Source organism: Neomonachus schauinslandi, chromosome 10 (genome assembly GCF_002201575.2).
Source record: "Neomonachus schauinslandi chromosome 10, ASM220157v2, whole genome shotgun sequence".
In the NCBI taxonomy this organism is placed as follows: Eukaryota; Metazoa; Chordata; class Mammalia; order Carnivora; family Phocidae; genus Neomonachus; species Neomonachus schauinslandi.
The window spans coordinates 64,896,541-64,922,010 of record NC_058412.1 but is presented as its reverse complement, the minus strand read 5'-3'; the positions used below and the strand labels follow the sequence as shown (position 1 = coordinate 64,922,010).

The window sequence follows — 25,470 nt, the reverse complement described above, 5'->3', positions numbered from 1 at the left end:
AAGGCTGTGACCCATTTGTTTCATACATAATAAATGTAAAAGCTAAGCTTTCAGTAATCAATTAAAAAATGTTATCCCGAGTCCCTCGGTGGTTTGGCTGGGGATATATGCTGTCTATAGTACAAGGGAACATTCTTCAATGTTGAGCGTGAAAACTTGGAATTTTAAACACTTAGTTCACTAGTGCTGTCAACATTGAGAAATAGTTTTGAGCAGTATTTGGCACCATATTTTGCCTGTGAGCTAAATTCAGGGAGGTTTGCTTATCTTGGTGTCCCTCAATTAAAACATGCAGTTGAAGTTTACCATGAACTGATTTATTACATTCAGTGGCATGCCAATACCCTTTTACCATATTCTTGCCAGGATTTCTACTTGGACACATGCTTAAATAAGGTTTCCTATTTTTGGAACATTTTGACAAGTTATCCATGTTAGCGCTTGGAATAACTACTAGGGTATTTTTTGACCAGATATGGTGAATTCTTACCTTCAATAAAGCAAAACTAGTTGCTCTCTATAATAAAGCAAGACTTTGTTTATAGTTTTTAATTTATTTTTCAAATCTCTGCCCAGCATGCACTTTGAACTCTGAGATCAAGAGTTGCGTGCTCTATCAGGCACCCCGTTAATTGTTTACATTTTTAATACAATTTTAAAATCCTGGATCCCAGGAAGTCTTGGCTGGAACTTCTTTTTCTTCATAACAAACAATTTCATCTCCCACTTTAAATTCTATCTTTTCTTCACTCAAACTGAGACCACAATCCATTCCAGTTTTGATGACTGAAATGTCATCTTTATGGTGTTTCAATGAGGTTAATGAACCTTAAGAAAATACAAAAAAAAAAAGGTACACATATTGAACAAATAAATACTACTAAGTGCTAAATATTCTGGTATTAAAAGGAAGTTATAAATAAACACTGAAATTCTTAAGTTTTACAGTCCTATCATGTTAAATGATAGAACTAAATACTAGGGAAACCAAAGGAAAATGGTTTGCTGTAAACAAGATTTGGCTTATAGCGAAAGATAACTAAATCTCCCATTTCAAAGGTAGACTAACTTTGCAGAGGATTGGCATTATACTTAGGACTTAATGAGATAAATCCAGTAAAAGACTGCAGGCAGAAGGTCAAAAGGAGGTAAGCAAATACAATGCTGTAGAAAAGTACAGAACACAGAGCTGGAAAGGTAGTTTGGGGCCAATTTTTAGAAGCTTAGAAAATTAGATTACTGATTTATTGGGATTACTATAGGTGGTTATTATAGATTATCAGAATTTAGAATTTGTAAGGGAGGGAGCCAATCAATGAGACCAGGTTTGAGTTCCCAAGAAGGAATGGCCTGAACCAAGATATGGGAGTGAAACATTTCAGATAGTTACACAGAATCAGGTTTTGGTGACTGGATTTGAGGTCTATTAGAAACATTGTGATGTTGCTTACCCTTCCAAATAATACCTCCGTTACGGATTAATTTAAATTTTTTTTGTTTTTCTAACTGTCCCTTTTGGACTCTGCAGCCAGCCACAGGAACTTTTTTCTTCCCTTCTGTTACAGAGAAGGTAGCTAGTATAGAAGCCTCACCTTAAGAAAGAAAAGAACATTAAGTGCACAGAGAACAAGATTCTGAGAAATACATAATTTCACATATTCTGCATGGCAAGAATTAAAAGTGTGAGAAAAAAACTCCTGCAGAGAAAGAAGTCCAGGTTTTCTTTGAGTCTGCCAACTTTATTTTCCTGACCACTATTAGAAACATAAACATGAGGGGCGCCTGGGTGGCTCAGTTGGTTAAGTGTCTGCCTTTGGCTCAGGTCATGATCCCAGGATCCTGGGATCGAGCCCAGCATCCCCCCACCCCACCCGCAATAATCAGGGAGTCTGCTTCTTCCTCTGCCCCTCCCCCTGCTCCTGCTCTCTCTCTCATGCATGCTCTATCTCAAATAAATAAATAAAAATCTTTAAAAAAAATAAACATGAAATCCCTGGGTTTTCATGGAAAAGAAAATCACAAAAATAAACGTTTGCCAAAAGAATGACAAGAGAAAAGTGGAATTCATTTTTTAGCTAAATAAAATGCACTAGAAGATAATAGTTTACTGTCTGCTCCATAAAAACCTAGTTTTCAGCTGTGCCTCAATATATTTTCTCGAAGAGATCTGTTGTTACCTGACTTATTTTTAATCCCTCCATTGGTAATTTATATCCACTTAAGAGCACTAATTCTGTGACTCAGCTTAATTTTTTTCACTGAAAATTAAATTATAATGACATGCTATCACACTATAATATACCAATTTACTGAGGTTAGTGTTACTTGTCTCCTAAAAACCCTCATATGACTCAAAAGTTTTCCAAACTGCACTTAGCACAAGAACATACAAATCTCTGTATGGTCACGTTTAGCAGGTGAGAAAAAGTCTAAAATCTCTGGACCATAAGAACAGATAAAATGGTTTAATCAGTCTCAGATAAATTTAGGTTTCCATCTGGCCAAGGGATATGCTAGAAAGAAAATTTTTAAATATGTGATACTTAAATGTAAAGTAAACTTTCTTCTCATGGTGGATTTCCCTGCCAGTTTCCAGGACAAAAATCAATGGCTTCCTCCACAACCCTATATATAATCTGTATCCCCTCCCATCCCAGTCTAATTTGTACTACAATTAGTTGTTGATGTCTAAACTTCAGGGCCTTTGTATCCTCAGGGCAGAAGCACATGTTGCAGACAGCAGATGTTTATAATACATATGAAGTTACACTGAATAGATCTATAGTAATTTTTTTCTAGAACAAAGGCTATATATTGGAACAGTGAAGGTATTTCAACAGTGATTTACATTTTCCCCTAAACTTTGCTTTCAAAGTGTTACTTACAGCACCTAAGATATGAATGTTTAACATTCAGTGAACACTCACCTATTGGGTGCTCTTCCACAGTGCAGGGCAATCTGCTGCTCAATTCCTCCTGCAAATCCTCAATCAGATGGTAAATAATTTTGTGAAGTTTAATTTTTACTCCTTTTTTTGCAGCAGACTTCTGGATAACATTGCCTGCATTCACATTGAAGCCATATATAACACCTGGCAAGCAGAAATACAATCAATAAAGTAGCACAAATGTTGCATTAAACACTTTTCTTTCAAGCAGAAACTCAAATCTAAATTGTTTTATTTCCTTCTATGTAAATTAAAAGCGAGTAGGGGAGATGAGAAATTCTATCATTTTTTCTCATGAAAACTTACTAGTTTTCAAATTAATGAAAGGATTTTATAAGTTCTATTGTGGCTTATTTAATTAGGAAAATTTCTTTATGATTTTTATTTATTTATTTATTTTTAAAAGATTTTATTTATTTATTTATTTATCAGAGAGAGAGAGAGCGTGCGTGCACAAACGGGAAGGGGCAGGCAGAGCAGGCAGAGGGGGAAGCAGGCTCCCTGCTGAGCAGGGAGCCCGATGCGGGACTCAATCCCAGGACCCTGGGATCATGACCTGAGACAAAGGCAGACGCTTAACCGACTGAGCCACCCAGGCGTCCCTTTTTATGATTTTTTAAATCCATTTAAGAGACAAAAGTGCCCACAGTGCAAGGCAGTATGCTAAACAAAACTTTTATTTTTATTTTTTTTAAATTTATTTATTTGACAGAGACACAGAGAGAGAGGGAACACAAGCAGGGGCAGTGGGAGAGGGAGAAGCAGGCTTCCCACGGAGCAGGGAGCCCGATGCGGGGCTCGATCCCAGGACCCCGGGATCATGACCTGAGCCGAAGGCAGACACTTAATGACTGAGCCACCCAGGCGCCCCAAGACTTTTATTTTTATACTAGAGAAATAAGAAAACAAAAATTGATTAGGGCTAAAATATTATATTATTTTAATAACTGTATTACTGAATTATAATCTTATTGTCTACAACTTTTTGTGGTTTACTCGTAAGTATTCAGTTGGCCAAAAGATGCCCAATAGGGCGCCTGGGTGGCTCAGTTGGTTAAGCGACTGCCTTCGGCTCAGGTCATGATCCTGGAGTCCCTGGATCGAGTCCCGCATCGGGCTCCCTGCTCGTCAGGGAGTCTGCTTCTCCCTCTGACCCTCCCCCCTCTCATGTGCTTGCTCTCTCTCATTCTCTCTCTCTCTCAAATAAATAAATAAAAATCTTTAAAAAAAAAAAAAAAAAGATGCCCAATAATAGTTACTTAATTGGTAAAGTTCAAGAGTTATTTTAGAAATGAAAGAAGTTCCATGGAGCTGACCATTTTACCAAAGAATATATTTAGGGGCGCCTGGGTGGCTCAGTAGGTTGACTGTCTGACTCTTACTTTTGGCTCTGGTCATTATCTCAGGGTGGTGGGATGGAGCTCCGCTCTCAGCAGGGATTCTGCTTCTCTCCTTCTCCCTCTGCCATTCCCCCTGCTCACATACTCTTTTTTTCTCTCTCAAATAAATAAATCTTTTTTTGTTAAAGATTTTACTTACTTATATTTAATTGACAGAGAGAGACAGCGAGAGAGGGAACACAAGCAGAGGAAGTGGGAGAGGGAGAAGCAGGCTTCCCCGCTGAGCATGGAGCCTGATGTGGGGCTCGATCCCAGGACCCTAGGATCACGACCTGAGCCGAAGGCAGATGCTTTATGACTGAGCCACCCAGGTGCCCCTAAATAATCTTTTTTTTTTTTAAAGATTTTATTTATTTATTTGAGAGAGAGAGAATGAGAGACAGAGAGCATGAGAGGGAGGAGGGTCAGAGGGAGAAGCAGACTCCCTGACGAGCAGGGAGCCCGATGCGGGACTCGATCCTGGGACTCCAGGATCATGACCTGAGCCGAAGGCAGTCGCTTAACCAACTGAGCCACCCAGGCACCCCTAAATAAATAAATCTTAAGAAAAAAAAGGGGGGGGGGGAGAATGTATTTAACTGCAAATACTTTGGAGGGAATAAAAAAGCAAAACACTGTTGGGACTCCTGCGTGGCTCATACAGTTAAGTGCTGCCTTTGGCTCAGGTCATGATCCCAGGGTCCCGGGATCAAGCCCCACATCAGGCTCCTTGTTTGACGGGGAGCCGCCTTTTCCCTCTGCCTGCCACTCCCCCTGTTTGTACACACTCTCTCTGACACATAAATAAATAAAATCTTTAAAAAAAAAAGCAAAACACTCTTGCCTTAAGTGAAAAAAAGTAATGCAAACAATTTAAGAGAAAAACACAACCACCCTGAAAGTCTTATCATCAAGAATTCATTCAACAGGGGCGCCTGAGTGGCTCAGTCCTTAAGCGTCTGCCTTCGGCTCAGGTCATGATCCCAGGGTCCTGGGATCGAGCCCTACATCGGGCTCCCTGCTCTGCGGGAAGTCTGCTTCTCCCTCTCCCACTCCCTCTGCTTGTGTTCCCTCTTTCACTGTGTCTCTGTCAAATAAATAAATAAAATCTTTAAAAAAAAAAAAAAGAATTCATTCAACACACTATCAACATTTCATAGTATAGTGTAGACCAATCAGTGCCTAGAAAATTCTTGGAATTAACCAGCATTACTAAAAATACCTTTTCAGTAGTAGAGGTAACATCTAATTCTAATCAAGTCCAGTCATGAAGTAGCTCCTTCCTAAGTGATTCATTAATCATTCAATAAAATGTTGGTGCTTTGCTAGGTGTTAGATCTAAAGTGACAGTCATGAGTCACCTTTTTGTACTTTTTGTATATCATAAGTTCAACGAATAAACAGCCCCCCTGACTTCTAGGCATTTAAAGCTAAAAACAGTGCTCGCTCTGGAAGCACACACACTAAAGCTAAAAACAGCTTTTAATCTAAGAGACATATAATTTGTAAAATAACCAATAAACAAAAAATAGGTAGACAAAAGTAAAAGATGAAGTACTGAAGAGGCTGATTACAGTATTAGGAGCATTCAAAAGTCTAAATAAAAGATAACCAACCTTGGATTGGGTGGGGAACTGGGAGGGGGTAGAGGACACTAATCTTAAAAAAAACAAAACAGAACAAAAAAACAAGAAACACTACTGGGGCTCAAAAGAGTTCCCCAGGGTTGCAGTATAGGGACAATGAGTGGAGCTATGGCTGCAATACTGCACATCCCATTCAGCTCCATGGCTGGGGCTTGACTACAGCAGGAGGGGGATGCTCATAAGGATAAATGGCAGACTGACTAGCCAACCAACAAAAGACAGAAGCAAATGGTTCACAGTGTGTTCTAGGGAACGCAGTTAAACAAATAGGAAAGAGAATCCTTACCACGAAATGTTTCAGCAAGGTTAACATCATTTTCACTGACATCACCCACACCAAAATGTACTAATTCAAGTTTACACTCATGTGAAGCGTCATAGGTATCCATAATGTTCACAATAGCCTCGACGGAACCATCAACATCACCTAAATGCAGAAGTTTAAAATCACCAGTGTTAAGAGGCATTAACAGACACAAAAACAACAAAAATCTATTTAAAGCCATAACAGGAATGCCATTTACCACTAAATCCACTTTTATTTAGGTTTAGCATTATAAATATCTATTTAACTTTAAATAAAGTATAATGAACCAAATGTACATTTACAACAAAATCAGCAAGAAAAACGTTTATTAAAATCTCCCCCAGTGAGGGATGGACAAAAAGGGTGAAGGAGGGCAAGGGTACAAACTTCCAGTTACAAAATAAGTAAGTCATGGGATATAACATACAGTATGGCGACTATATTAATAATACTATATTACATATTGGAAAGTTGCTAAGAGAGTAGATCTTAAAAGTTCTTATCACAAGAAAAAAATTTTTGTAACTATCTGTGATGATGGATGTTAGCTAGACAAACTGTGGTGGTCATTTTGCAATATTTACTAATATCAAATCATTATGTTGTACACCTGACACTAACATAATGTTATATGTCAATTATACCTCAATTAAAAAAAAAAAATCTCCCCCTGGGGCACCTGGGTGACACAGTTGGTTAAGCATCGGACTCTTGGTTTTGGCTCAGGTCATGGGATCCAGGCATATGTTGGGCTCTGAGCTCAGCGCAGAGCCTGCTTTAGTTTCTCTCTGCCTCTCCCCTGCTTTCTGTTTCTCTCTCAAATAAATAAATCTTAAAAAAAACAAAAAAAACCTCTCCCTAAATGCCAAAATAATTTTAGCTTAAATTTAATGGCCCGAATTAACTGTGAGAATGAAGAAACACATATATTCCAGATATGAGTTGTAAAGTACAATCTTTGCAAAGTCACCTTTAATAATTATAGGAAGTACGTGTGAATCCCTTTCTTCTTTCTCTTTTGACTGTAAGTGTTTTTGTTCTTTTTTTTCTTGGTACTTTAGAAATGATCTCTCCTTCCAGTGCATATTGCCATACTTCTCACGGGCTTTCTGTTGTGCTTCTTGGTGTTCCTTTCGCTTTTCTTCTATTATTTTCAGATCCTCTTTATTTTTCTCCTGTTCTCGCTCATACTTCCTCCAGTCAACAACTGCGCGTGCCCTTGGCTTTACAGGGAAAAAAACAGGCGTTATCTAACTAAATAGAAACCAGTAACTTATGGGTTAAAAGCTTTGTGTTTTTCCTCAACTTAGCTTAGCTTAACTCATACATGAAACCACTAATTTTATAAATTTCAAGAAACTTATAAAACTTTAATCTGGGGGGCTTTGTGTATAACAGATGATTTAATTTAAAAATATTAGCTCAAATTTTTAAAAATTCTGTAGCCAAATTCTAAAATGGCACTACTGGCCCCCTCACAAGCCCTTACAATCTGCAATTATTTGTTAACATAAATATACTTATTTGGTATAACATCATAGATTAATATTTAAAATCACTGTATCATATCTAATATATAGGAATTAAACTTGATATACCTCAGATTCTACTTCAAGAATTTCATCTCCTGCAGAAGGGAGGTCTCTCCAGCCTACAATTCCCACTGGCATGCTGGGACAGGCCTCATGGATTGTTTTTCCATTCTCATCAAACATTAAGCGTACTTTTGCCCAACTCTTTCCAGCAACCAGAATTGAGCCTTTCCTCAAAGTTCCTCTTTGAATTATAGCTGTAGTAACAGGACTAAAAGGAAAACAAATGTATATATTCTTAATGCCATAATCAGGATGTAAGAACACTTTCTTAAGTCGAGCAAAGATATCTTTATGAGACTTAACTATATATAATATGAACACACAGGGTTAATCCCACTTCTCAAGCAAGTTTTCATACTATAAAAACATTTCTACTTAATTGCCAAAAGGTGGAAGCAAACCAAATGTCCATCAACTGAAGAATAAAGAAAATGCAGTATATATATATATATATATATATATATATACACACACACACACAATGGAAAATTATGCCAGCTTAAAAAGAAGGAAAGCCCTAAAAAAAAAATAAATAAAAAAATAAAAAAAAAAAGAAGGAAAGCCCTGTCATATGCTCCAACATGAGTGAACTTACCTCAAGGACATTATGCTAAGTGAAATAAGCCAGTCAAAAGGACAAACACTCTGTGATTCTACTCATATGAAGTATTTAAAGTAGTCAAAATCAGAGAAACAGAGAATTGAAAGATAGTTCTAAGGGCTGGGGAAGGCAGGAGGGATAAATTAGTGTTTCATGGATATACGATTTCAGTTTTACAGAATTAAAAAGTTCTAGAGATCTGTTGTACAATGATGCGAATATACTTAGTACTACTGAACTATACACTTAAAAATGGTTAAGATGGGGGCACCTGGGTGGCTCAGTTGGTTAAGCAACTGCCTTCGGCTCAGGTCATGATCCTGGAGTCCTGGGATCGAGTCCCGCATCGGGCTCCCTGCTCAGCGAGGAGCCTGCTTCTCCCTCTGACCCTCCACCCTCTCATGTACTCTCTCTCATTCTCGCTCTCTCAAATAAATAAATAAATCTTTAAAAAAAAAAATGGTTAAGATGGTAAATTTAATGTTATGCTTCTTTTATCACAATTTTTTTTTAATGGAAAAACAAAAACCATTTCTATAAGCTTATGGTAGTGGAGGGTGCAGATAGCTGAGTATTCTGACAGAATCCTAATCCTCTTTCTGTAACCAATTTGTTAAGCAGTGAAACTTCTTGCTGATAGGGAGAAAAATTAAAGAAGAGAAGAGCAATCCAAAGACCTTCCCATATATTATATTAATGGGGAAGGACATAAAGAATTTAGGAACCCTAAAATGCAACAATTGCTATTTCATTCCAATTTGTTGGTCCATGAGGCTTTATTTACCAATTCAGTTAAGTCAGTGGGGAAAAAAAAATTCAAACTGAACTACTTCCATCATCTAAATGTGACTAGTAGATATATACAGAGAGTTGCTATGGTCTACTGATAAATGCATTTTTTGTTCTGTGTGCTAGTGCCATAAAATGTTTTCAAAACAAATGCTTTGAAAATACTGTTCATGTCTAACAATAATATACAATAAAAATAATACACTGTTATATAATCAAGTCATAAAAACAATGAAACAAAATTATTAAAAAGCAAGCATTTTAACAGTCCTACCCTCTTCCTTTGTCTGTGAAAGATTCTATTACTGTTCCTTCTACTGGACCAGTGGGGTCTGCTTTCAATTCTAACATTTCTGCCAAAGCAATCGTTGCCTCTGCCAAAGCCATCAGATTATCACCCTTTAACAAAAAAAAGGAGTTAATATACAATAATAAAATATTATCTGTAAATTTAGATACCAGGGTCAGAAAGCAAAATAATCCTTTACAGTTATATTATACTTTTCTCTTTAAGCATTAAAAGCATGAATCATCCAATTAGAAAGGAGACAAGGAAAGGAGGGAGGGAGGGAGGAAAGAACAAAGGAAGGAAAAGCAAGAAGACCTGATCGAGGGACAGATCTTTCAAGGAAGAATGGCTATTTTATTAAAAGGATGGCCACTAGTGGTGCTCCTTAATACCCTTTCATAAACACATTCTTCATTCATTCTCCCTCCTTCATCTGTCTCTACAATTGTGTCTTCTTCCTCTCACTTTCTTTACAATGCTACTCTGCATTTGAAGTTTATCCAACTGAGCAAGCTTTCACATCTATTATTTCATTTGATCAACTTAAGAGTGCTGTAAAATAAATAAATCAAACATTACTTACTCTTATTAAATAAATAAGGAGAAAAAGTATGGACCAGACCCAGGCTTTAAGACATACTCCGTAATCACCAAGCTGTGCAACCTTGAAGAATCACTACTCCCTGGATCTCCTTTCCTCAATTGTAAAATGAGGAAGCTAGATTAGATGATTTGTTTCATGTTTAATGATCTATGTTTACTATGCTTTCTAGGGCTCCCAGATCACACAGCTGATTAAGTGGTGATGGAACTGGAACTGATGGGCAAGGGATTTTTCCATTCTCTGTGTCAGCGAAGAGATTGCTCAGTTGTCAGAGTATAAGACAACGGGGACAAGTGTAAACAAAATCGATGAAATACCTTGCTCACCTATCCTACTAGTCATTTATTCCAATTTACAAAATGCTGTCCTGAAAAGCAGAGCTGGGGTATTTCTTTGCATGAAGCGTCCTCTATCTCTACTTGGAAAAAAAGGCCTCATCTTACTTCCTGCCACTCCCTCCCAATTCCCTCCACTTCCCAGGAATCGTCTCTGCCATGCCTCCAAGTCTGCCTAAGCAGCTTTACATTTATCTACTCATCTCTGTTACCTGGGCAGAAAAGGTGACCATGTCTTCAAATGTTTTAATCTTGCCATGTGGCTTTCAGAGTGCAATAGCAATTGGGGTATATGGAAAGATAACAAAGCAAGGTGGCATTTTATGAGTTTCAGAGAAAAAGAGGCAAGGCTTTACTATTAATGGAGGAATGATTGCTAAACATCTTAGAGGTAACAAATTTAGGAAAACTAAAGATAAAATGAGACCTAACTAGAGGAAGGTGGCCAAATATAGTACCATCCCTTCAGTGAATGATGAGGAAAAAGAGAAGTTTTATATATTATGTATAAACCATGGAATATGGTAGGAATGGACAAAAAAGGAAACTGTTACTTAGCAGCAACCTGTATAGGATAAGAGAATTGGAAAATGCTGTCACAAAGCAGGTACTTAGCTTTCTTGGTGTTTTTCAATCAGAAAATAGTAACTGGTCATTTAAAAGAAAATGAAATTCATCATAAATAACATAAAACTTATAGCAATTTAATTCACAGAAACATTGAATCAACCAGTAACAAACTGAACCTAAATGTTTTATCTTTGTATTAATGAAGTTTTTGTTTAAATCTCCCTTAAATGCCCTAAGACCCATTCTGTATTTTTTCACTATAAAAACAAGTACTTTTTATTACAAATTGGATTTCATTTCTGCTTAAAACAGTCTTTAACAGCTTACTATTACCCCATCCTCACATCGTTTACCATTTGTTCTCATTCTAAGTATCCCATAATAAGAAAAGCATTAGGTCTGGACTTGATCCCCCACTATCCAGCTGTGGAATCCTAGACTGATGACTAACCTTTCTGAGCCTACTTTCTAATCTGCCAAACCAAGATAATGATACCAGCTTTGCCTAATACTACAGAGGACTTTTAAACAACAATAGAAACGCTATCTGTCAAGATGTTGTTTCTGTGCACTATGTGCGTTAGGGACAGCAGGCCCATCTGAACACATCATCTCTGAGGTGCCTGCATTTACCGTGAGTGCAGAGATGTGCACTGCTTGGACGTCGCCTCCATAATCCTCACAGACCACATCGTAAGCTAGCAGTTCTTTTTTCACTTTTTCAGGTTCAGCCTCAGCTTTGTCACATTTGTTTATGGCAAGGATGACAGGAACTGAAAGAGAGTTAGAAAGAGTGCAGATGAGGAAACCTTCAATGCCAGGTAGTGAAAGACACCAACCTTTTCTGGCTTTCTCTTTACCCAGTAGATGTACTAAACTAAAAGACAGACCTGAAAAAAACCTGCTTTAGCCACCCTCTACACTGCTTTCTGCACATAAAGAAGGATTCTGGATATGAGATGTCAAAACTATCATTATAAGCAGACTCTGAATTAAGAATAGATACCTAAGATGATAAAAACCAAACAAACAAAAAACAGCATTGTGGGTAGAGAAAGGCCTACCTTTAAACCTGAATGTAAGATCAGCAACTACACTGAAGATAATCTCCAGGGAGAAAAAAAAATCAAGAGAAGATTCTAATCCAATTCTAAACCACTAGATCATTTGCGTCTTCTTTCCAGGAGCTATTAAGTCATTGTTAAGACCCAACATCTCATCCTGGGGTGAAACTAAGTAGCATTATCATAAACTTTCTTTTAGGATTTATAGTAACTCTCTACTCATACACACTCAGTTACTGACACATAGTAGATTCTCAATAAATGTTTGCTTAATGAATGAACCAAATAATCTTATAATCTACTTGTCAATATCAAACATACCCTCCCATTAGAGAAATCACATAAAATGCTATGAGATAATTCTCTCGTTGGGTTTCATCAACTTTGCAATTTTCTCAGGTATCAAACAAGAAATTCACAATAGACACAAAAAAGTTATGCAATCCACAACCTACTATTATGAAAAAGTACATTCCATACGGATGAGATGGAACTTAACAGGGACATGAGAACAGGTATAGAAAGCATGATTAAGAAATTTATCCTATCTCAACTACCTGCTTTGTAATGCAAATCCCTGGCAAATTTATCACTCTCTTCTTTTTGTTATATTCCCTAGAATCATGATGAACATAGCCCATTCCACTAAGGCAGTTTTGAGGAATTAAAAGGAAAAAGATTAACAATGGAAAGAAGACCAGATTCCAAGTGTGGACATGATACAAATTAACTGTAACTGGAGGCAGTTCCTGCCATTCTCTGGTTCTCAGTTTTCATGTTGTAAGAAAAGAACTGGCCTAGATAGTGATTGTCAACCTTTTTTTTTCCTCTTGCCAACAAACCTAGGGGAATATGATGCACTCTCCATTAGGTACACTTTCTCAAGACAGCAATATTTTCTCAATGGGTGTAAGATCATATCGGAATAAGAATGAATATACAAAGTATGTGTGTGGAAGAAGCAAGGGAGAAGATAGCTAAGTGATTTTCTAAGTTTCAATTTTACACCTTTGACCAAATAAGAACTTATTTAAAGCATATAAAGGAAAAGTTTCTCTTTATTTATTTTTTAAGATTTTATTTATTTGAGAGAGAGAGCAAGCATGAGCAGGGGGAGGAGCAGAGGGAGAGGGAGAAAAAGACTCCCCACTGAGCAGGGAGCCAGACTCAGGGCTTGATCCCAGGACTCAAGATCATGACCTGAGTCAAAGGCAGACTCTTAACCAACAGCCACTCAGGTGCCCGGAAAAGTTCCTCTTTAGAGACGAATTCCAGACAATAAATGAACAAGGAATAATAGAATTAGAGTATCAATACTTTGCAACTCCTGATGTATTTAGTTGGTGGATACATGGAAGTTCATTATTCTATTCTTACTTTTATAACTGTTTAAAATTTCCATGATAAAAAGTTTATTTTTTATTCATTTTAAAGATTTTATTTATTTATTTGACAGAGAGATAGCGAGAGCAGGAACACAAGCAGGGGGAGTGGGAGAGGGAGGGCTTCCTGCCGAGTAGGGAGCCCGATACGGTGCTTGATCCCAGGAGCTTGGGATCATGACCCAAGCCGAAGGCAGAAGCTTAACGACTGAGCCACCCAGGCACCCCTAAAAAGGTTTTTTAAAAAGTCATTGGAAACCATTAAATTCTCACACCATGCCAAGTAAGTACACAGTATTGGAAGGACTATATTTGTGATCTCACATCCCCAGCTGAATCCTACTACACTCTTCTTAGTAGTTATGTCTGTGGGAAAACAATTCAACTGTCTTTGAGCCTTATCTGTAAATAGGTATAATAATCCTGGGATTGCCAAGAAGATTAAATGAGCTACATGTAAAGGGCCCCAGAATAGCGACTTTAAGTAGTAAAACCTTTTTTTTTTTTTTAAAAAGCAACTTCTTTCCTGATACACGTAAGTCAGCCACATGGTACCTTGAGCATCTTTGGCATGCTGAATAGATTCTACAGTTTGTTTCATCACTCCGTCATCTGCAGCTACAACCAATACAACAATGTCAGTGACCTGAGCACCTCTGGCTCTCATTGCTGAGAAAGCAGCATGTCCTGGAGTATCAAGAAAGGTTATCTTTTCCCCAGAAGGCAGAGAGACTGTGGAAACAGAAATCCAAGAACACTAAGGACTCAAATATGTACTTTCTTAATACAAAGGAATATATGTGAAATTATCAAGCAGAATCAACAATTCTTTAAAATGACTTATTCCTTCCATTAATCTTAATCAGGAAAAATACAGATCATTTCACACTGAAAAATAACAAAGCAGTGAAACCCTTAGGGTTTTCTTTTCATGTAATAATTTCAAACTAAAACTCTATTTCTAGAATATACTTTTCATAAATATACCAACTGGTATCTATTCTGAAGAGAGAACAGACCAACAGTTAATATAGGCAGTCTCCCCTTCATTAGCAAACATCAGCTGCACAACAAAGGCAATTTAGTATATGGTTAGGAGCTCAGGATTTAAGCCCAAACCCAGCCTTGAGTGTAAATCCTGGCTTTGCCACTTACTAGCTTTGTACCCTGAACAAGTAATTTAATCTACACAAGCCTCAGCTTCCTTATCTGTAAGTAGGAATATTAATACCCACCTCATGATGTTGTTGTGAAGATAAAAAATATAAAGCATATAAATAAGGTGCTCACCACAGTGCTGGGCACATGCTAGGTGCTCATTAAATGGTAGCTGTTATTTAATTATTATTAGCAACATTATCACAACCTAGCATTGAAGAATTGTAGGTTCATTAAACCAAACTAAGAATGAGCCAGAATAAAAAGGTAATAGAATTTTCTTCTTATAGAATGTACAAAATAAGCTTTGTTAACCACCTGCTCTACATTTCATCAGACCAATGGCTTTAAGCTTTAGGCTTCCCTTTTACTTTGAATTTGTCTATCTCATACCATGACACTTGGTTTAAGAAAATAGTATGTAGGGTTCCCAGGCACATTGTAAGGTAATGTGTGTCCATACCAAGAAAGGCACCAATGTGCTGAGTGATGCCTCCAGCTTCCATTGCTGCCACTTGAGTTTTTCGCAGTTTGTCAAGTAACGTCGTTTTCCCATGATCAACATGGCCCATTATAGTAACAACTGGGGACCTTGGGGTTAATAAAGCTGGATCTGCCTGAGGCCTACAATTAACAGCAAAGGAGTTTCATTTCTTAAATATCTTTATAGCCAGTGAATTGGTTTGCAGTCATCTCTGTGAACTACCATTAACAATAAAACCCAACATTCAGCTTTGATTAGATGTAACTATCTTCCTCTTCCGTAAGTACAATGACCTATGGCAAAATATATAATGACTGCCCACGTACAGTTGGCATCTTCATAACAATAAGCAGACAGAATAAGATTTTTAAATTCAGGATCAATATACACACTCGGCAAACTAAAAAAATAACCCTCAGAGTTCTATAAACTGAATATACTTACTGATGTTTTAAACACTTTGAAGAAAAGTTTAATCTACACTCCCACGTCATTTTAACGGCAAAAAAATTTTAAGGTATATTTTTCCATTATAAAGTGTGAATGAAACTATGTGGTTTCCTTCCCCCAACATACATGGTTAAGTTTTACCTTCTTACAGCATCTTTATTTTCTCTGACTTTGTCCTGTTTTAATTTGCTCCATTTTAACTTCATCCCCGCCTTCTTTACCACTTCTTTGATCCAGACTTCATCTAAACGTGAGTGTGCTTCTAGTGAATCTATGTCAATAGCAGTGTTCATTAAAGCTTCATATACATAATCTGGGTGGAACAGATAAGACCTTTTAGGATGATGAATTAAATGTTCACAAAAGCAACCTCTATTAATGTCTATATATGAACAGTACACTCAATGAAAAGAATAACTTTATAAGCTGTTTCTCTAATGTTAACAAATCACAAACAAGCTGAAAGAAAATAATCTTTAAAATATGATTTACTTATATTAACATTACTTCATTTATAAATATTTGAATATTTATGTACCATAAGAATCATCTGAGCTACCAATAAAACATTACATGTTGTATACATTTATATTGAGCAGTTTACCACAGCCTAGTTCTTTGAAAACTTGTAGTTACATATGTCATGCATATACAAATGTGTACACATAGTCGATTCTCATTATTCGTGGTGGGTATGTTCTATAAACCCACCACAAATACTGAATTAATAATACTAAACCATCACTTTAAGGGGAAATACAAGGTTAGGTTCCTGCAGTTCCTGATCACATCTTCATTAGCCAATCAATACATATTATGTGTTTCCATTTCAAGACATCTTATTTAATATATATTGTCGATTCGGTAACGTTGAACTCACAGCCAAAAGCACTAAACCCAGTACATGAACAAAGTTTATCTAACACATGTATTTTCTCTGTAAAGCACATTACAGCCTTCTTGCAAGTTAGTAACACTAAACATTACTTCATTCAGCACTCTGCTTAGGCTAATCAGCAAAATCAACAAAAAGAACAAAAATGTGAAAACATGACACTTAAATGAGCCACAAAATGACGATTGTTTACAGCATAAGAGCTAAAGCAAGAAGGCTAAGTGTTGCCTTGTTGAACCTCAGCTAGGAATGTGTGATTGGACAACTCAAATTTTTCACTGCTCCAGGCATGTCCAGGAATGACTGCAAAAGTATTCTGAATATTGATTTGGGGGCTATAAATACATTTTAGAGAATTCGGCAATACAAAATCCCCAAACAACAAGGATCTATTGGATGTATACACGCACACATACACATACACAGTGTTTCAGAATAAACATACATACATATAATTTATTTATTTATGTACCTATTTAGGGTGTCCAAAAAGTCTTAAAATATAGGAAAAATATTTACTTGGTATTCTTTTTTGCATTTTATTTAAGGTACTTTGTTTTCATTTCAGTCATATTTCCCTGTAGATGATAAATGAATGTATCTGTGATGATAATGAAATAAAGTAGATTTATGTTTCTAGACTTTCAATCACCCTTTAAATATGTATTTCAAGAAACAGATGTGAAACAAAGGGATCCTCAAATAAGCAGAACACGGTATGAAAAGAATATCCTATTCACTAGTGTGCAGGTAAATGTTTACTCACAAGACTCTCCAAAAAAAAGAAAAAAATCCCTGATTGTTATAGCATTTCTCAATTTCCATAGTGCAAATACTCCCACCATGGTTGATTACAGCTACCAACATGAAGTCACTGAACACAGAGATGGAAAGAGATGGGCAGTAGTACACCATTATATAGTACTCCCACCATATAGGTACATGGCGTAAATAACCTCAAGAACACAGAAGATAGCAAAACACAGTAAAAATAATCAGGAGTGAGGGGTTTGATGAGTATTTATTACCTTCGTTTATGATTTAATTTTTGTAATGGTTGTGTTTACCAGCTCACATACTTCCTCAGAAGTTAGCAACTGGCCCAAAAGTTGGTGCAAGCCAGGCCCAGACATCACTGATCCTACCCTGTACAGCCTAAACCCTTTCCTATGTATAGCCCCACCACATCCTTTCCCAAGAAAGCACATTTTAAAAGAATGATACAGTGCAAATTCTCTATATGGATATGCACTCAGAGAACAATAAAACTCTAAACATGTAAATTATAATGAGTACAATTCTGTTTCTACTAATGCTAAAATCCCTAATAATCCAGTAACTACAGTTTTCCCTCGTTATCCTAAACTTTTGAAAAGTAGCTTATACAGAGAATCTCTTTCCCTCTATATTAAATGCATTTAGTATTAACATATTATTTTATCTTTATCCAAGACTTAAACATTTACAAATAGAAAAGTGCCCAAAGCAATTCAACCAGAAATATTACATCTTAAGTTTTTGTTTTTTTTTTAATTTTATTTATTTATTTGAGAGCGAGAGAATGAGAAACAGCATGAGAGGGAGGAGGGTCAGAGGGAGAAGTAGACTCCCTGCCGAGCAGGAAGCCCGATGCGGGACTCGATCCCGGGACTCCAGGATCATGACCTGAGCCGAAGGCAGTCGCTTAACCAACTGAGCCACCCAGGCGCCCTACATCTTAAGTTATTTTAATTGACCCAGGGGAGGAAAAAAAAATCTACTCACGTTGCTAATATAGTAGTTAAAAATATTTACCACCTTTTTTTTTTTTTTTTTAAAGATTTTATTTATTTGACAGAGAGAGACCCAGTGAGAGAGGGAACACAAACAGGGGGAGTGGGAGAGGGAGAAGCAGGCTTCCCGCGGAGCAGGGTGCCCGATGCGGGGCTTGATCCCAGGACCCTGGGATCATGACCTGAGCCGAAGGCAGATGCTTAACAACTGAGCCATCCAGGTGCCCCATCTTTTTTTTTTTTTTAAGTAGGCTCCAAGCCCAGCATGGAGTCCAACACAGGGCTTGAATTCACAACCCTGAAATTGAGACCTGAGTTGAGATCAAGGGTCGGATGCATAACCGACTGAGCCACCCAAGTACTCCCAAAATATTCACCATCTTTAATTCAAATAAGAGGCAAATATAATATTAAATAAGCTTTAAATAGATAACTTTTATTTAAATTATGTATCAGTTTTGGGGCTAGAGCACCAATCCATAGGATTAAACTTATATTTTAATTATACTATTTATTTGGCAATACAAAAGAATTATTACAGTTATGGGGGGGAGGCAATGTTTAAAAAAAATCCTCAGGGAGCTTGGGTGGCTCAGTTGGTTGAGCGTCTGCCTTGGGATTTCAGCTCAGGTCATGATCTCATGGGTCCTGGGATAGAGCGGCCTCAGGCTCCCCGCTCAGCAGGGAGTCTGCTTGGGATTCTCTCTTTCCCTCTCCCTCTGCCCCCTCCCCCCGACTTGTGCAGCTCTCTAGCTCTCTCTCTAAAATAAATAAACAGATTAAAAAAAAGAAAGAATCCTCATTTTTAAGTGATAAATACAGAAATAATTATGGGTTGATAGATTAATAATTGTCACTGCCTTATGCATATATTATACTTATTATTCCATTCTTTCTGCTTTCATATATGGATGAAAATTGCCCATAATAAAAGTCTTAAAAGTTACATCTATTATCAATATTATTTATAAAATTATATCAGTACACTTTTCTTTGGAAAAATTATCAATGATACAGCCATATGTATTTGTTCTCTTAAAGTTTTTTTAATAAAATGATTACATAATCCACTGCAAAGTTATAAAAATACAAGTCTGGGTGAATTTTCTATTCTTTGTAAGGATGTGTATGTACAAAGAGTGGTAACACTTTCAGGCAGGAAATACATTAAAATTCTAGCTCTGCTGTAATTAAAAAATAACAATTCTTGAAAGATAATTTGGTCTGTGAATAAGGGCATGGCCTCTGTAGCCATACTCCCTGAGTTCAAATCCTCGCTCTACCACATACTGTGGCAATTATTTATCCTCTCCATGCCTCAGTTTCTCAACCTATAAATGGGGGTAATAATTCCATCTACCTGTAGTGCATTGTGAGAATTACATGAGTTAATATATATAAAGTACTGGTGCACAGTAACAGCTCAATAATATGAGTTTTTTTTTTTTTTTCCAAGAGTCTGCCTTGTCACTTTATTTTGCTACAATAATAGGCTATTTCTTATTTACTGAATTTTATTTATTTTTTAAGATTTTATTTATTTATCTGAGAGAGAGAGAGTGCTCGCACAAGCTGGGGGAGAGAGGGCAAAGGCAGAGGGAGCAGCAGACTCCCCGCTGAGCAGGGAGCCTGATGTAGGGCTCGATCCCAGAACCCTGGGATCTTGATCTGAGCTGAAGGCAGATGCTTAACTGACTGAGCCACCCAGGCACCCCATTTACTGAATTGTAATGTCAGTTTATAATGGGAACTCAAATTCTGTTCCAATAATCCTAAATTGGTAATAAATACACCAAGAATGCAATGAAGGAATAAAAAAAAAAAAAAAGGACAATGATGCTATACATTTATAAATAAAAATAGTGGGCACCTGAGTGGCTCAGTTGTTTAAGCGACTGCCTTCAGCTCAGGTCATGATCCCGGAGTCCCGGGATCAAGTCCCGCATCGGGCTCCTTGCTTGGTGGGGAGTCTGCTTCTCCCTCTGACCCTACCCCCTCTTGTGCTCTCTCTCTCTCACAAATAAATAAAATCTTTAAAAAATAATAATAATAATAAATAAAAATAGTATTATTAAAAGTTACTACTAAAAATATTTTTCTGCTGGCACTACAGATATTGTTACGAGTGAAAAAGAAAATCAGAAATCACAGACAACAAAGGGAAAGTAAGTTAAGTATAAATACAGTCCTTTTCAGTCCAAAAACATTCTTTGGACTTACTCTAAAAGCCTACAGAATTTCTGAGAAACAGGTGCCTAGGTGGATCAGTCATTAAGCGTCTGCCTTTGGCTCAGGTCATGATCCCAGGGTCCTGGGACCGAGCCCCACACTAGGCTCCCTGCTCAGCGGGAAGCCTGCTTCTCCCTCTCCCACTCCCTCTGCTTGTGTTCCCTCTCTTGCTGTGTCTCTGTCAAATAAATAAATAAAATCTTAAAAAAAAAAAAAATTTCTGAGAAACAAGGGTTAGTGTAGGTAAGAAAATATTTTCCACTTTTATTAAAAGCAAAATCTTAAGAGAACTATATTTGGCAAAGAGATAAGAAACTAATAAGAGTTTGTGACCTAGAGTGAAAAATACTGGAATGATTTAACATCTTTTTAAACCATCAGTCTAATTTTCATCTTTGAATGTCTTGGTCTCATTGCAAATAAAAATGCCAGGTATTCCATTTCCCATATTTTTCCTCATAAAATTATCTCACCCACCTACGTCTTTTTTCATTGCTCTGGCCAGTTCCTCAATAGTCATTCCAATCCATACCTCCACCTCCTTTTTGGATTTTGTTGAAAATAACTGAGATTTCTGTGATCCTTCTTCCTAGTAAAAATTCAGGATGCATACAGAAGGAAAAAAAAGAACTTTAAGTAACAGTGTAGATTTATTCTGGAATATCTACCACAATAATGGCTCCTATTTCTACCAACACTCCCACAAATAGCTAAACCTCAGACTAAAATTTACAGTCCTGCACCCCTAATTCACTATTATATACTAATTTCCAAATAATCAAATTCATCAGCATTACTGAACAACAAACTAGAACTTCCCTTCTTCACAAAGATTTACTGCCTGGAGTGCAGCATTAAGGAATAAAGATTCTGGAAATTACAAAATACCCAAAATGGATTTCTACTCATGGCTATAGGCACTTTCACCTCAGACCAAGTAATATAGTAACTGATAGAAATCTAAACCTACCTTCTTTGTTACTAGAAGCCTATATTGAGATAAAACCACCCCAATGAGTGGGTCTGTTTGCCAGGGCCGGATGCAGAGCTGAGCTGTCCACACCGGGTAAGCAGATGAAAACACATGATTCCACTGTGCTAACATTCTTCTTTGACCTAGGCTGTGCAGCTGCCTAAAGACAGTGTGAAATCGTAGCAAGTTCTCCAATTTCAGTATCTTCTGGTTCATGTTTCCCCTGGAGAAAGTTTTAAAATAGTATCTTGGTTAATATGAAAATCAAGTTAGCAAATATTAAGTGGATATCTACTCCATGAAAAACACTGTGCTGGAGTTATAAGTAGAGCTAGATTCCTGCCCTGAAAGAACTCACAGGCTAATCAGGGAGATGGAATTCCATACTACTCTCTAGATGTTAACTATCATTATTGTTAATGTTCCTACCACAACAGAACTGAAATACAACTTATACTTATTATACTTATTCCTCTCCCACTCCCCCTGCTTGTGTTCCCTCTCACGCTGTCTCTCTCTCTCTCCCTGTCAATTAAATAAATAAATAAAATCTTTAAAAAAAATAAAAATAAAAAATAAAATGCAAATTTGAACTCATCAGCTCTTTGCTAACCACCCTCCAATGGCTGGCCATTTTCCCGTTTCAAGAAAACATGCTATATAAGGACTCATTATCTGCCCTCTGCTAACCTCTCACTTCATGTCTTACACTCTTATAGTTCCCTCCCTCCTATCTCCAAGCTTTTGTTATTCTGACCCCCTGTAATCTCCAATGGCTTGTCATCTCATTTTGAACCTTTGCATATGCTATCTCTTCTTGGAATTGTCTTTCAAGCCTCAATATTTTTCCCTCTTCCCACCTCCCCCTCCCCCCAAAAAGATGCTTTAGAGGGGGAAGAAGGCACCTAATAAACATCTATTGAATAATGCCTTCTGAATATTATTCTTGGAATGAAAGAACAGCTACCTAAGAGAAAACTGCAACAGAACTCAATGGTGTAGTTCAGAACTCAAGAGTATAGTTATTTTTCTCCTTGAGTCTTCTTTCTGCTCTCAGTACTGCATTTCTACAGCTTTGCTTTTCAGTTTTTAAAGAGCAAATAAATAATGTGAGATGTACATGTTTTCTCCTCAACAAACATTTCCTGAGTACCATCTTCCAGACATTACATTTGAGGACGTTGATTCAAAGTTTAATGAGCTAGAGTCCTTTCCTTCAGAATTTACTGTCTTTAAAGAGCTCCAAAGTAAGATTTCCAGGCACATGAAACACCTCAAGAATGGTACATTTTAAAAAAGCTTATTTAGGTACATGTCCCTGGCTTAAGAAGTGAAGGGATTCCTTTAGGAAAAAAATTTTTAATGAGTCTAAAACCAGACCTGACAAGGGCATATATTAACGGAATGGAAAGAAAAGCACTACATGGAGACTAACCAAAGCACAGATAACTGAGGCAGGAATCAGAAAAACACACTGGGGGCAATAATCCAGCTGTGAAAACTGAAAGGAACCTTACTTGCTACTTTTATTCCAAGCTCCTCATTTCACAGAAAAGGAAAATGAAGAGTCCAGGGACGTCAAAAAGATTTCTCCAATGTCATACCACCAATTAATGACAGGCCTAGAAGACAGGCTGTCTGACTCCCAATTCGGTGTTCTTTCGCAGCTAAGATATTCTTATCATGGAATCTGAAAAGAGATGCTGGAAAAACGTGGCTGCGTTGGTGGAAACGGCTGAATGTAGGAGGTGTCAGCCTTGGAATTTACCCGAAAGGTAAAAAGAAGTCATTGTAGAAAAATGACGCCCCTGGTGTGGCTTCGCCTCGAACTCGGGCTCCGGCCCGGGGCAGCCGCGGCGCGCTGGGAGCGGGAGTCAGCCCGCCGCTTCGAGGCGAATAACGCTTTCGCTACGCCTGAGGCGGGGTCACGCAGGGATTAAATGCCCCGCGGAAAGGCTTCCGGTCGCTCAGTGTTTACAGCCCGTGCCACTGCCACTTCAGGCCAAACAATACACGCTCCCCGGGACGACCCGGCAAAGGAACCCCACTCACTTCGCTGCTACATTAGCCTGGGCGTCCGGATTCTGAATCACCTTGCGGACCCGGGACTACCCTCCGTCAGTCCGGCAGTCCGTCCCCGAAAGGGTCCCCGTCGGACTTCCGGTACCGCCGGAAGCGGTCCTTCCCGGAATTCGGAAGCCCGAATCTGAAATAGCTGCGGCGGCCAGGAGTAGGGTTGTCGGAGGTGCCCCAGTGGGCCCCCAGAGGATAGGCGGGGATAGACCCTCCTTCAGCCTGTGGCCGCCTCCCGGGCTCAGCCGCGCGTCGGCAGTCGCTTCTGCAAGTCCCTTCACTTTTCTGGGAAGTTCCTTACTGCTACCCTGGGGCTTGAGCGGCCTTGGTGCTGAAATGCTGAAATGTGGGCGAAATGATCCATACCTAAGAAGGAGGGGAAAATGCAAGGGAACGTGGTGATAGAACCAGCTAGTACGCGGCGAGAGGCGCCTTCCCTTTCAAAAGTCGCCTCATTCATGGGTAGCCAGAGTTCCAGTCTCAGTTCATTCCCCGTTGTGTAGGCTTGGGCACGTTATGTAAACTCTCTGTGCCTCGGTTCTGCACGATGATAATGATAGCAGCCGCTTCGTAGAAGAGCAGTAAGGTTTATAAGAACATCTGGTTCATAATAAGGGTTTGCTGTTGCGACAATTACAGCCTCTTCCCAGAGCACTCCCACAACTTGATCGGACATGATGTCTTTTGGCCTGTCCCTTTGACCACAACCTGCACCAGTTCTCAAGAGTCTAAGTATTGTTTTAACTCTGTCCTTCAGGTCTAACACTACCCTCGGCTAATGATACAGTACAGAAGAGTTTCTTACTCAAAAGCATACTTACCCTTACCTCCCTCCCTTAATCTGGCCTCCTAATTCATGCCTCCTCCCCTTGATTTTTTTTTTTTATTATTATTTTAGGATTTTATTTATTTGTCAGAGAGAGAGCGAGAGCACAAGCAGGGGGAGCCGCAGGCAGAGGGAGAAGCAGGCTCTCCGCTGAGCAAGGAGCTTGATGCTGGACTCCATCCCAGGACCCTGGGATCATGACTTGAGCTGAAGGCAGACACTTAACTGACTGAGCCACCCAGGCATCCCTCCTCCCCCTTGATTTTTGTCTTCCCACTGCCTGCCACAGGTATGCAATTGGCGTTGGATTAATGGAAACCTCTGTCCTGGAAGTTTTTTTTAACAAACCTAACACCCAAACAGTTGAAAACTATTAAAGTTCATTACATTTGCTATCATTTTACTTACCATTTACAAACACCCACTGAAGTACAATTTCTGCAAGAAATTGTTCTTTGCTTTCTTATTTGCTTTACCAAGCCCTTGAGAAACAAGCAGGAATTGGTTGGTAGAATATCAAAGTAGTGGTCATATCTCCCCCACCCCCGAATTTTAAGTGAAAATAACTGATACTTTTCTAATCATGAAGATAATACTAGTAGAAAATTCAAGTAATACTTCCCCTCCTCCAAATATATAAAGAAAGTGGCTAAAAAGCAAACAAAAGGATGAGGACAGTTAAAGAACAGAGGAGACAAGCTATAAGACCACCTAGTGGCCAAAGCTGGCAACAGTTGAGCAACAAAATAACACTGTGTTGGGTTACAACCTCAAGTATCAAATAAGCATACATGCATTCATGCTGATATAAAGAAATGATTGAATGAATAAATAGGGGAGAAGGGACAAATTCTCCCTACAGAAGAATTCTATATAATACATGTATATAACTGCCACTAGGAGGTAAAGCTTAATTCATCTCCACTTGAGTGAGGGCTGGCTTAGTGATTTGCTTCCAGAGAATAGAGTATGGAAAGGGAAAAACAGTAACTGGCAGACACCACCTTAACCAACTGACCCAGGTAAACATCATCAGTGATGTCATGTTGATATCATGTGCCCCCTAAAATGATGTGATGAGGACCTTTTATCTCTGTAGCA

The 25,470-nt window shown here is 38.1% G+C and overlaps 1 protein-coding gene across 1 annotated transcript; it reads right to left on the bottom strand.

The window, feature by feature from the left end:
• Positions 1 to 439: 439 nt before the first annotated feature.
• Positions 440 to 23,570, bottom strand: MTIF2 (mitochondrial translational initiation factor 2). Its single transcript, XM_044918710.1, has 14 exons — positions 23,523 to 23,570; positions 21,468 to 21,693; positions 20,975 to 21,086; positions 15,743 to 15,914; positions 15,131 to 15,291; positions 14,065 to 14,241; positions 11,697 to 11,836; positions 9,540 to 9,664; positions 7,879 to 8,083; positions 7,251 to 7,503; positions 6,260 to 6,400; positions 2,928 to 3,092; positions 1,452 to 1,592; positions 440 to 828 (listed from the first exon to the last, which is right to left on the bottom strand). Exons 2-14 carry the CDS (start codon positions 21,684 to 21,686, stop codon positions 656 to 658), a joined length of 2,184 nt encoding a protein of 727 aa, XP_044774645.1. The 5' UTR covers positions 21,687 to 21,693; positions 23,523 to 23,570; the 3' UTR covers positions 440 to 655.
• Positions 23,571 to 25,470: the final 1,900 nt, after the last annotated feature.

Bases quoted from the DNA above. Each gene is read 5' to 3' on its own strand.
- MTIF2 (XM_044918710.1), bottom strand. From the start codon at position 21,686: ATGAACCAGAAGATACTGAAATTGGAGAACTTGCTACGATTTCACACT. The intron at 3,093-6,259 runs GTAAGGATTCTC...TCTGCTTGCCAG, and splicing joins CCTTGCTGAAACATTTCGTG to GTGTTATATATGGCTTCAAT. The intron at 829-1,451 runs GTAAGCAACATC...TATTTTCTTAAG, and splicing joins CGGAGGTATTATTTGGAAGG to GTTCATTAACCTCATTGAAA.